The sequence below is a fragment of the Gossypium raimondii genome, chromosome 1 (assembly GCF_025698545.1).
Source record: "Gossypium raimondii isolate GPD5lz chromosome 1, ASM2569854v1, whole genome shotgun sequence".
Classification (NCBI taxonomy): Eukaryota; Viridiplantae; Streptophyta; class Magnoliopsida; order Malvales; family Malvaceae; genus Gossypium; species Gossypium raimondii.
The window spans coordinates 47560478-47573365 of NC_068565.1; the positions used below are offsets into that span (position 1 = coordinate 47560478).

General features: G+C 33.4%; 2 protein-coding genes across 3 annotated transcripts; one reads left to right on the plus strand and one right to left on the minus strand.

The window, feature by feature from the left end:
- Positions 1-729: 729 nt before the first annotated feature.
- Positions 730-2622, minus strand: LOC105787340 (homeobox-leucine zipper protein HAT14). 2 transcript variants are annotated; one of them, XM_052628194.1, is made up of 4 exons: positions 2047-2622; positions 1620-1927; positions 1452-1531; positions 730-1354 (listed from the first exon to the last, which is right to left on the minus strand). In XM_052628194.1, the coding sequence occupies exons 1-4, from the start codon at positions 2276-2278 to the stop codon at positions 1132-1134; spliced, it is 843 nt and encodes a 280-aa protein (XP_052484154.1). In that variant the 5' UTR covers positions 2279-2622; the 3' UTR covers positions 730-1131. The 2 variants fall into 2 exon arrangements, with proteins under 2 accessions (XP_052484154.1, XP_012469156.1); XM_012613702.2 differs by having other exon boundaries at positions 1620-1939; positions 2047-2423.
- Positions 2623-10062: 7440 nt separating this feature from the next.
- On the plus strand, positions 10063-12477 carry LOC105786177 (probable L-type lectin-domain containing receptor kinase S.5). Its single transcript, XM_012612513.2, has 2 exons — positions 10063-10141; positions 10316-12477. The coding sequence occupies exons 1-2, from the start codon at positions 10063-10065 to the stop codon at positions 12256-12258; spliced, it is 2022 nt and encodes a 673-aa protein (XP_012467967.2). The 3' UTR covers positions 12259-12477.
- Positions 12478-12888: the final 411 nt, after the last annotated feature.

Consider the following 12888-nt stretch of genomic DNA (forward strand, 5'->3'; position numbering starts at 1 on the left):
CCTCACGTGTTCCGCAATGATGTTTAGATGACAAGTTCAACACGTTAACATAATCCTACACAAGACCTCCACTTATAAATACCTCCAAGAACGATGAAGAAAGGATCAACTCTCCAAACATATAAGTCTGTACTCTGTCAACTTACCTTCTACACTTAACTTCCATGTTCTCTTCATTCTACTCACTATAACCTTCGATTCTTTGTCTCGACTAGGTGAACCGACTTTCATAGCCCCCACCACACTCGCTTCGTTGTTGTATCACAATATCAACAGGTTTCCATAAAATTTAAAAAAAAATTAAAGATAAATCTCAAAACTATACATAAACATGATATTATGTGCAATTTTATACATGAAATTTTGATTTGATCCAATTCTTACAAATTATTAATACAATTATTGACATAGCATCACTTTATTCTTATATATTATATACACAAATAATTATATTTATCCATTTTAAATTATATATTGAATCAAAGTTGATATAATATACAAAATATGTGCAATAGATAATTTTTTAAAACGAGATAAATCTATTATTATAGAATAAATAAGCATCTAGGATTATATTATTTTTATTAAAATAAACATCTAATTTACGAGAAAAGATGGTATAAAGCGTGATTCTACATCATCCTTATTCCTTTCTAATAAGAGTACGACAAATCAGAATTTTCCTCTTGATTTTTAGATTTTTCTTCCTAAAAAAATTCAAATCCAACTTAAAATGCTAAAAATTAAAAGAAAAAATTTTGATTTTATCATGCTTCTAGTAAAAAGAGATAATAATGACGGAAAATCAAAGTTTCACACAATTCTTCTCTTAGTTTACATAGGCAGTACCTATATATTATCTTCGTCATGCATATCTTACGAAAGTTCTTCGATATCTTTACCCTAAAGTTCCACTCTAAACATAACCTATCCAAAAACTGCAAGAGGGTAGTGGCAGAAAACTGCAAGACAACTGCAAGAGGGTAGTCACAAAGTAAACAAAAACCGACCAAAAAACCAAAAGGTAATAGCATCTTTTGACTGGTCACGTCCAATGATTTCATGAAGTAGACTGGTGCGCACATGTGTTTGCAGTGGCGAAAACCGATACCCTCCAGTCTTGTTCAGTGGTTAAATTCCAATTTTGGCATCGGTGGCGGAGGTGGTGGTGACACGCTTACATGAGGGACACATAGTAAGGGTAGTGGCAGGTAACTGCATGTAAAATGGTTGACAGGTTTTTAAAGCTCTTAACTCTTGCACTTCTTTGTGTAATCTTCTATTTTCTTCTGTCAGTGTCTCGCAGCATCTCTTTAAATACTCACAATCTACCTCCGTTTGCTTTAATTTTGTCCTGTTTTCATACCATTTTTGTTTGAAATCAGTATTTTTAAAAAAACCCTATTATTTGGCAATTATTAAACCCAACCACCATGAAAATGAAGACATACCTTGCTCTTCTATTTTGAAACCAAACTTCCACTTGTCGAGGACGAAGATTTAATTGGTTGGCCAATGCAAGTTTTTGTTTCTGAACAGAAGATTCAATCAAAAATATTTAGAACATGAACCCTACAACAAGGAAAACAAATGACAGAAATGTTTTAGTTTTGTCTTACGGGATTTAGGTTGCTATGTTCTTTGAAACTTTCTTCAAGGAAAGCCGATTGTTCTTTAGAAAGCCGGAGTTTCTTCCGGCTTGAACCGTTATCATCTTCATCATCATCACTGGCTCTTGAGCTAACCCTTTCGGTTTCAGAGTCCATGCCTCTGTTGCCTCTGCTGTTTCCGTTTCTAAACCAAAAATCCATCTGAAAAGACGACACCGCGCTGTTCGGAGACGAATGCGCCACCGTCGCTTCACCCGCCAACGCCACCATGGGTAACCGGTTCACGTCTAACCCTCTTCCCCGTCCTTTTGATAAACCTGTTTCGTGCACTAATGTTACAGTACGAAAGTTAATATCACTTTTGGTTTAAGAAGCAACTAACAAGGAAGAAAGCATGAAGGTTGTAATAAAATGGTGGGATGAATAAAATACTAACGATTATCAAAAAGCCATGGAAGGCGAAGATGAAGCTGAAGATGAGGATCTGAAGAAACTCTTTTGAGGTCTCCACCATTCCCTCTTCTTTCAGCTTCCAAAGAATCCCTTTTTTCTTGTGATCTGCCGAGCCCCATGCAAAACCCTAGATGATCATTGCTTGACAACTTTGGGGTTTTTTCTAGAAACGAAAATGGCTTGGAGGAGCCATCCAAGCTCAAACCCAACTCCATTCAACTTTTTTTTTTCCTTGCAAAGAGAACCCTATTCGATATTGTTTAATGTAAACTCACTCACACGACACGACCACTTGCTCTATGACACTACTTTTTATTTGCTTTTTTGCCTTTGTGGAAGTAAAGATTTGAGATTGACCGACAAATCCTGGTTGACAAACGCACGTGAATCTATATAAATATACAAGAGAAAGAGACATAGAGAGCCGAGAAAATAGAACATTAAGGAAAGTGGGATTTCTTGTTTCTCTAAACCATAAAGCAAAATCTTTGTTTATTGTAATTAAAACCAAAGAGATTTGATTTTTGTTTGACTTTTTAGAGAAACGAGAACGAAAGAGGAGGAAGGAGATGACTTACGACTGAATTAATCGCATCATCCCACTACGAGAAAATAGTTTTTCATTCAACGGCAGGGAATAGGATCATTTCTCCATCATCTTCGATCTTCATGTTTTTGTCTCCTTCCTCCCTTCTGTTTACATATTTTATGATAAATAGAGAAAAAATTATATGAAACTTTGATTCCACGTCATCGATAACAAATTAGATTTTTCTCTTGATTTTTAGTATTTTTAATTAGATTTGCTTTTTCCCCAGAAAAAAGATCTGATTTATCATTGAAAAGTGATAGGGATGACATGAAATTATAATTTTATACCATCATTTCTCCCGATAAATATCACGTGTTAGGTGTTTTGCAAACTCAAAATATGGCGTGTTGTTATATTTTTTTTTTCAAATTCTTGGATTCCATATAAGGAAGAAATAATTTCCTTCAAAAGAAAAAACAAAAGATTTTTATAATATATAATATTAATTATAAAATATGCATTAATTACGTTTTTATTTTTATGAGCTGGATTTATGGCATCTAATCTCATTAAAAGTTTTTTAGAAATATATATTAAAAATCTATTTTAGTAAATTGACATAATAATTTTATATAGTCACTAAAATATGTAAAATTATATGCACGGACCATATATTATATTAAATTATTTCAATAATATTTTTATTTTCAATAACATATTTATTAAAAAGAAAGGGCATTTTGACACAATTTTTGTGTGTATAAGGTATAATGAAATGCTAGTAATACATGTTGTCATTATAGTCGTGATGATTCGGAGAGAAATATAATGATTAAAATGTGCTGCTTACCAAACACAATTATATGGCAATGGCACTGTTTGTTGGTTTTCAAATGATGGCTTTCTTTTATTTTGTATAATTTTAAAATTAATTTAATTGAAGATTTGCAGTTTCGAGGAGCCCATTAATCTTTCTTCTAATGAGAAAAGATGGTATGAATAAAAATATTATTATTTTTTAGTAGTTTAATATTACATCACTAATTTTATCTTGAATTTTAAGAATTTCATTCGGATTTAATTTTTTTCATGATGAAAACATTGATGTGACATTAAACTATTGAAAAATGAATACAGATGGCGTGTCGTCGCTGTTTCATGTAATCTTTTCCCTTCTTTCAATTATGTAATTGAAATATAAAGTAGGATGGTCCCGTTGGACTGGAAGCCTTGAACCGTTGATTCACGTACTTACCAATGGTTTCTTTTATTACAAAAATGCATATAATTTATTTATAAATTTTAGTTTAGTACATATCTTAATTTATATATACATGAGGAGGGATCTATTTACACAGTATAAAAATTATAGTTTTACACACTTTTGTAATTATTTATATTATTGATATTTTAACGATTCAACCATTATATTTTATAGACTATTTATTTAGATTATACATGTCAAATTTGATGTAAATTTAAAATCGTTAACTATTTGTTTTATGTAAAACAAAATTCAAGCGTTAAATATATATTAATGTATAAAGTATTTTAGATCGTTATGATAGAGATATCAAATTGGTTCGAAAATTTACATACATGACAAGCACAATTATATTGATAAATTCAACCGTTGACTCGCTAAAATATTAAAAATATGAATAATTATGAAAATTTGTAAAATTATTTTAATTTTTATGTTGTGTAAATAATGTTATGTAAAGGAAAACATTGATTAATTTGTTAGTGAGATTTTGACCCCAAAAAGCAAATACTATTTATTATTTGCTCAATCCAAGCAGACAAGGAGACCATCTTTCACTATTCCAAAGAAAGTAGTAAACATAAAATTTGTACAACAATAAGAACAATAATGAAAACCAAGAGCCAATGTTGCTTCTTTTGTGTAAAAACACACAGATTGGGTATCCAATGAGTGGGAATTTTTTTTTTCTAAATCTAAATCTTATCTTAAACTAGACTTTTACATGACTAGGTTGTAACTTGACTTGAAAGTCTGCCTGAAAAGTAGGAGGTCCATTTGATACGAGTTCGAACTATGTTACATCTATCTCCTATTTTTAATATTGTATCGAAATGAAAAATCATTTGCATGTATCTTTCTTAGTGAGACACCAACAAACAAGAGGAGAAATCACTTAGAATCATAAGTAACCAATCACCAATTTTCCCTTTCTTTCTTTGGCCGTCTAATCTTCATTGTTTTGATTTCTTATTGGATTGACACTGATGTGTTGCGCCAATTGCTTTAAGGTTAGTTCACTATGTTAATATTGATATTATTATTCGATTAGTTTGAGCTAAAATAGCTTATATGTGCTTTAAGAAAATTAACTATATGACTTTTTTTTTTTTGAATTTCGGTTTCCAAATTATTTGATGAAGAAGAATTGGTGTAGGATTTAATACTAGGTTAAAATTAACTTAGTTTTAGCAAAAAATTATACATAATGTGTAAATATTGATGGTTAAATTTTTAAAATCAAGTTTAAATTAATACGATATATAAATGTTGAGGTTAAAATTATTACTATGTCAATTTTAAAATGTGCCCAACTATCTTTTTGCTAGTAATTTAACGATTAATGACAAAAATGAAAAAGTTGAATTATTGGGTGATAATTTTCTGTTGAGAATATTTTTTTGGTAAATTTAATATTTGTTTTATGGTTTATGTTCGAAGTTTGTGGTTGTTTTCTCAACAATGTCATCTCCAAAGTTCGAACTTGCATTCTTTCTTCATAGTGCAACACTTGTTGGTATATATGTTGAAAATATAAATTTTATTTAATATATGTTTCCATGAAAATGTGTTTTAATCTATTCCATTTTTAATATTTTTTATGGTAATTTAAGTAAGGTGGAGATGAGGGTGAGTAAGATGAGGAGAAAGTGAAAAGTAGGAAGTAGTGAGTAAGAAGGATCTTCGGGCCTTATAAATCCCTAGGCACCACAATGTCAAGTTGTTATTGGTGGGATAGAGTCAAGTGGGCAAGTGATCTGATGATATAGGCCTACTTATGGTGGTGCTATAATGTGTCCTACGTCACTTTGGATGTGATATTATGATAGGAATTTGTTGAGTTGGTTAATAAGTGGGATCCGTTTGATTGTTGGTCTAAAAGATTTTTGCAAAGGATTTTTTTCAAGAGGTTTAATCACACCGTTCATAGGTTGTATTGGTTAATAAGTGGGATCCATTCGATTGTTGATCTAAAAAATTTTTACAAATAACTTTTTCAAGAGGTTTACTCACACCGTTCATGCCCACCACATAATCCAAATAGTTAGAATGTAACAAATATATATATATATATATACTTGGATTACTTTAAGTAATTAATATATTGCGTGAAATAATATAAATTGTAATTTTCAACTTATAAAATTATACATTTCAATTTAAATAATTTCCATTTTCGTTTTCAATATTTTCATACAAGTGATATATAAGTATGATTAAATTGAATAATTATTATATAAAATTATTTTTCATTTAATTGGTTTTCAATGGAAAGAATCATAAAAATTAAATATATAAGATGAGACTTGGTAAAATTTCAATTCAAATTACACCTAAGATTGCTTCCATTTCTTGGAGACTTCGGATATAAATATTATATATAAAAATAAGAGATCCACTTAACCCTTAAATCAAAATTAAATCTATAGATAAGATTAAATATTATTTTACTTTAAGATTACCTTTTCTATATATTTCCTTCCTTTCGTCTTTCTCAATTAGTCCTTCCTATCGTTTTACAAATTTGAAAATTCTAATTAACATTTTTAACTTGGTTAAATTATAAGAGTATGCCGTTTTTTTTAATATAAAATTTAGGAATTTAGATCGTTTTTTTTTATATTTATGAAAATAGACAGTTTTTTAAGGGAGAAAGTGAAAACGCGCCTTGTAAGACGTGTTTTCAGGCAACAGTAGCATCCCCCCAAATGGCTACATCCCCCAACAGCCATATTTTTTCCTATATAAATCCCTTTAAACACCATTCTTTTTCATTCAAACCTATTCTCTCAATTCTCAATTCTCTCAATAATTTCGTTTTAAATCTTTCTCTCAATCATATTCTCTTCGATTTTATTTTATTCCTTATAATTTGTAAAATGAAAATTCAGTTTATTCGTTTGGATGACAAGCACATCTCTGGCGTCCAATTACAAATGGTAAGAAAATATTATTAAATTATTAAATTATTATGTTGTTAACATTATTAATTTTATAATTTTTTTATATTTATATACTCAGGCCAAAGATCGGATTTTAGAGACCTATATACACAATTTAAGTGTGAGTGCACCGATTGCCATTCATGGGCACTTGCGAGATACGAAATTCTTTTACGTGGTTCGCATGCTCGGGGGGACTAAATTGGATCCCCCACTTATTAGTGCTTTGGTGGAAAGATGGTGACTTGAGACACACACATTCCATCTCCCCTGCGGTGAGTGTAAAATTACACTCGAGGATGTTGGTTTACAACTCGGTCTACCAGTTGATAGGAAAGTCGTTACAAGTGTAGTGGCGAGTGCCGATTGGAGTGCAACACGCGAGTAATTACTAGGGAAGGTGTCGAACAAGTTTAGGGGTAACCAGATTGAAATGGGATGGTTGGAGGAGAACTCTAAATGTATTGACGCCTCTGTGAGTCACGATGAAAAAGAATAATTCACGCGCGCATTCATCTTGAGGTTGATCGAGGGTCTGTTTATGCCAGATAAATCTCGAAATATAGCATATTTAATGTGGCTATTACTACTAGTTGACTTGAAAGAAACGGGTCGACTCAGTTGGGATCAACGATGTTGGCGACATTGTATCGAGAGATGTGTCGGACAACGAAACCAGAAAAAGATAAAAATCGGCGATTGCATACTCCTTTTCAATTGTGAGCATGGTATCATCTACCATTTTTATTCCTCTGAGTGGACCCTTGATAAAGAATTAGCCCCATGAGTAATTGAACTTGATATTGGATCCAAGAACCAAAAATGGGCCCAGTGTGTGAAACCGAGCCAAAAGTGTTGGACTGGATATGTCGGGTCGTCACTGGCTCAGACCAAATCGGCATCAACCGAACCGACTACAACACCAGCTAGGCATGCGAATGCCTAGCCAATGGTGCCTTGGCCATGGCAACAAGATGTTAGAACAGCTTGCTGAGGGTTTCGACTAACTCCATTGGTAGCAGTGGGCCAAGTGTGTGAACACCTAGTCGAGGGATGTTGTACCCCGTGCGGCTGGTCGTGTGAACGGCCGGCCTGGGTAGGCACCTATTGATCAGGGAGAGGGGTAGGCTGGGCGTAGGGCCAACCGTTCGAATAGCCAGCCTCGCCATAGCCACAACACTGGCGGCTTCGCGATGAGGCATTGAGCCCACTAGGCCCATTCAAGTAAAACAATGACATTTCAGGGTATCGAGGGAGTCACGTCGGTGATGGCACTGCTAGGCACAACGACTACGACGGCGGGGATCCGACGACTGGTAGATGGTCAACGACAGTGGCTCTTTGGCGATAGAAAAGTGGAAAAATAGACTCCTAGTGGGTCTCTATCGGGTAACTTGATTTCAAATTAACTTTTTCAAAGATGATATTGTTTTAATGAATTTATTATTAAATTAAATTAAATATTTATTTGAATATTAATAAGAGATGTTATATTAAATTAAATATTTATCTAGTTAATATTTTATTAATTTAATATTAATATGAGATATTAAACTTAATTTAATATTTATTTAGATATTACTATGAGATAATAAATTTAATTTAATATTTATCTAGATAATATTTTATTAATTTAATATTAATGTGATTAATTCTAATCCTAGTTGAATAAAGAGGGTCAGGTCATTTAATTCTCACACACTTGAATTTAAGAAAAATTTTCAGAAAATTTTTACAACTTGAGATATTCTTATTTAGAGAAAAATTCTCTAAATAAATTATTTCAGAAAATTTCTAGAGACATTCTTATTATTTACAACTTGACCCCAAAAGTTTAGATAAATTTTGAAATTACTCCACTGGTAATTTTGTGAAAAAAATTCTGATTCGAAGCGAACCCACACTCAATAGACGTGAACTTGAGGATAGAGGAGAAGAGTACTCGATTGAAGTATTCATCCCAGACGAATTATAAATGTACGATTTTGATTAAATGTTTATTATTTTAAATAACACAACCAAGTTTTTGGGAAAAAAAATTGAACTCTAGTTTTTCTCTTAAACCTATTTTCACTGCGTTTTTCAAACATGATCTTCCAACATAACGTGTGACTGTGTTGGTGGCAACAAGATTTCCAACAAAAACGATTAAACGCAAATTGGGGTGGCAACGGTTGTTTCTTGTTGCCGCCAACTTTGTATAGGTTATAGTAACGAGCTTAGCGCCTTTGCTGATGATGGATAAAATGAATTATTTAATTATACTGGAAGACCCTTGTGTTTTTTTGCTATGATTATAATCTTAGACTTTTGTATGAATTTTATAAAGCATCATCCTTTAATGAGATGAAACTCATTGCCGTGCTCACATAATTACTATCAACTTGGGGCCCTAGTTATACTCCATCCTTTGACAACATAACTTTTGTAAATTTGAAGCCCTAGTTATAGTTCAACCCGTGACCGTATAATCACCATCAATTGGGACCTTGAGTTGCAATGCGATCCAGCTTCTTGGGTGATGGCTCCATACTCACATGGCAGATGAAATTTCTAGGTTGTCGAGCTCCATGACATTATCGTAAATTCAAACATACCTTAAAACTATAACAATGTCTATCTCAAACACAAACAAAAATAAATCCATAAAATCTAATTTCCAACCACAAAAAGGACAAGAAAAAAAAACAATTCCTAAGAAAGTGAAAACACGCCTTCTAGGATGCATTTTCACTCACTCTCTCCAAAAACGACCTACTCTCATAAATATAAAAAAAGGACCTAAATTCTTAAATTTTATAAAAAAGGAGGACATATTCTTATAATTTAATCCTTTTAATTTAATTTATGTTAATTAAAATTATAAAGGTTACAAACAATTATTAAAATCTAAAATCTATATAATTAAAGGGCAAAAATAGAAAAAATATAGATAATTTAAGTAACTTTATTTTCCAGCAGAGGGCTCTATTTATACTGATGTTATTGGAGCATCGACTTAGCTTGATCTAAATGAATTTCGTGGAAGATGAGTAAAATTTTCAAGGCATATATCAGAGACTATTAAACTAACATTTTTATTGCTTTTCTATTACGCTTCTATCCACACCTGGAACTTAACTAACGAAATTACCTTGAATCCTAGTTCAATTCAACCATGGAAGAAAGATAATAATAATAATCCAGTTGAAATTCTTGTTTAAATTATTTATTAAACCATTGTTAAGTCACATCTGATAGATCAATAACCAAAGAAAACAAATGAGGAGAAGTTTATCTTTTGCCCGCATCCTCATTGACATTAAATCCCTCCTAGCTGAGGGAATTTTAGGGAAAGTTGGTACTCCCAACTATTTCAAAGTGTTGAAAAATATTAATCAAAATGAGGGGGAGAAAAAGAGAAAATACAAGGAAATTGGATGATTCACCAAATATTATTTAATTTCATTTTACTTAAATCAAATTTTCCCTCCATTTTCATATTGTCAGAATCCATTATTCCATTGTTTTGCAGGCAACATGCGTTCTTCACCACTACCATCCTACTTTTTAATCCTACTAGTCTTCCTCATTCATTGTTCCATTCAAGTAAGCAGCTTTAGCTTTAAATTTTCAACATTCGAGATAGATCATATAAAGCAGCTTATCTTGAGCAATTCTTACATAGTAGTGCATGCCCTCCAAGTTACCCCCGATCTTGGAAGAAGTTCCATTAAGAATACATCGGGGCGAGCCGTGTATAAGAAACCTTTTAGATTGTGGAAAGACAGTCACACTATTGCTTCTTTCAATACAACCTTTGTCTTCAATATCCAAAACAGAACATCTCCTGGGGGTGAAGGCCTAGCGTTTATAATAGCTGGGGATTCTACTCTTCCATCCTACAGCGAAGGGAGATGGCTTGGGATTGTGAACTCGGATCCGAATGGTTCCCCGGTGGTGGCGGTGGAGTTCGATACAAGGAAGAGCGATGATCAGGACTTGGATGATAACCATATTGGCTTGGACATAAATAGCATAAACTCCAACGCCTCAGTTTCTTTAACTCACTTTGGTTTTAATATTTCAGGAGGTCATGATTTATGGGTTCTTCTTCAATATGATGGCCAAAACTTGACTGTGAGGGTAAATGAGACTCTTGTGCTTTCTCAGCGTCTTGATCTTTCTAGCTATCTTCCAAAGAAGGTGTTTGTTGGATTCTCTGCTTCAACAAGCAATGAGACTCAGCTGAACTGTGTCAAATCCTGGGAGTTTTCCGGAACCGATATCGGAGGAGAGGGGAACTTGTTGTGGGTAGCTTGGATAATGATTCCAGTAGTGATTCTGGTGTTGTTTATCGGGGTTCGCTTTTACTTGTATCGGAGAACAGGCCCCATTGAGGAGGATTTTAAAGGTGCGCAAAGAAATATAGAAGATGAGATTAGACGATCGGATTTTGCTCCAAAGAAGTTTCGATTCAGTGAATTGAAACAAGCAACTGGCAACTTCAGCCCCAAGAACAAGCTTGGGAAAGGTGGATTTGGAACCGTGTACAAAGGGTCATGGGGAAACCAGGACGTAGCTGTCAAAAGAGTGTCGAAGAAATCAAATCAAGGCAAGCAAGAATTCATAGCGGAAGTAACAACAATTGGCAACCTCAACCACAAAAATCTCGTGAAGTTAATCGGGTGGTGCTATGAAAGGCGTGAGCTCCTTCTTGTATACGAATACATGCCAAATGGAAGCCTTGATAAGTTCATATTTTATGATGAAAAAACAAGCATGGTGGAATCGAGACTGAATTGGGAGCAAAGGCAAAATATAATACGAGGGGTAGCTCAAGCACTCGAGTATCTTCACAATGGTTGTCAAAAGCGGGTACTTCACCGTGACATAAAAGCCAGCAACATAATGTTGGACTCAGAGTTCATCGCTAAGCTAGGGGATTTCGGGTTGGCTCGAACCATTCATGAAAAAGAGAAGGCTTATATTTCCACCGTAGAGATTGCTGGCACACCAGGTTACATGGCTCCGGAAACCTTTCTTATCAGCAGAGCAACGGTGGAAACCGATGTCTATTCCTTCGGCGTTCTCGTCTTAGAAGTTGTTTGCGGGAGGAAACCTGGTAACAAAAGTGAGCAAAACAATTACAACAATAGCATCGTCAATTGGCTATGGGAATACTATGAGAATGGGAAGATCACTGCCGCTGTGGATTCCAGGGTGGATGGGAACTTCGTCGAGAATGAAGCCGAGCGTGTGCTGATTCTAGGATTGGCATGTTGCCATCCGAACCCACATTGCAGGCCTTGTATGAGAACTGTTTTGCAGGTTCTTTTGGGGGAAATTGATCCACCTGAGGTGCCTCAAGAGAGGCCGTCATTTGTATGGCCAGCTATGCCCCCATCTTTCACTCAAATGGATCAATCTCTTAAAGGCAGCCAACTCAATCCATTTACGGAACTCGCGGGTAGGTAAGGTCGTAAGTCAACCGCAAGCTGGTTTTTTTTAAGTTTGCACATACTGTAATTGTGTTAATGAATATGAGTCTGTACGTTCAACTCTAGGAATTTTTTTCTGTCCAATCATGTATTAAATATTGTGTTAGAAGTGTTTAAGATTAAGGTGGAGATAATAAGACATCAATAGTGTTATCTGTATATAATAACTTTGATGGCAAGTTGATAAAAACAATAAGTTATGGATGAAGGTTCAATACTCGCCTTATGTATCGAACAGTTTAAAACTTGTAACAAAGTAAATTTTCTTAATGAGCTTACAAAACACTTGGAAAAAAAAATGATGATAAGTTGACCAAAACAGTAACTCGAAACAAAAGTGTTGAGCATGAAGCAACAAACGCAATCAATAATTTAATAACTCAATAAATCGCACATCATTAGAAAATATACATGATAAATGTGGATCGCCATAAAATAGAAAAACTGACAAAAAGAGAAATCAATTAGAATATTAAATTTTATTTTCAGATTTTTTTCGTAAGAAGTTTACATATAGTCAAATGGTTTAATAAAATAAGAATATCTCATCAAATATGTAAAAAAAAAAAAACCATACGGTGGTGCATATGATCACTTTTTAAAGAAA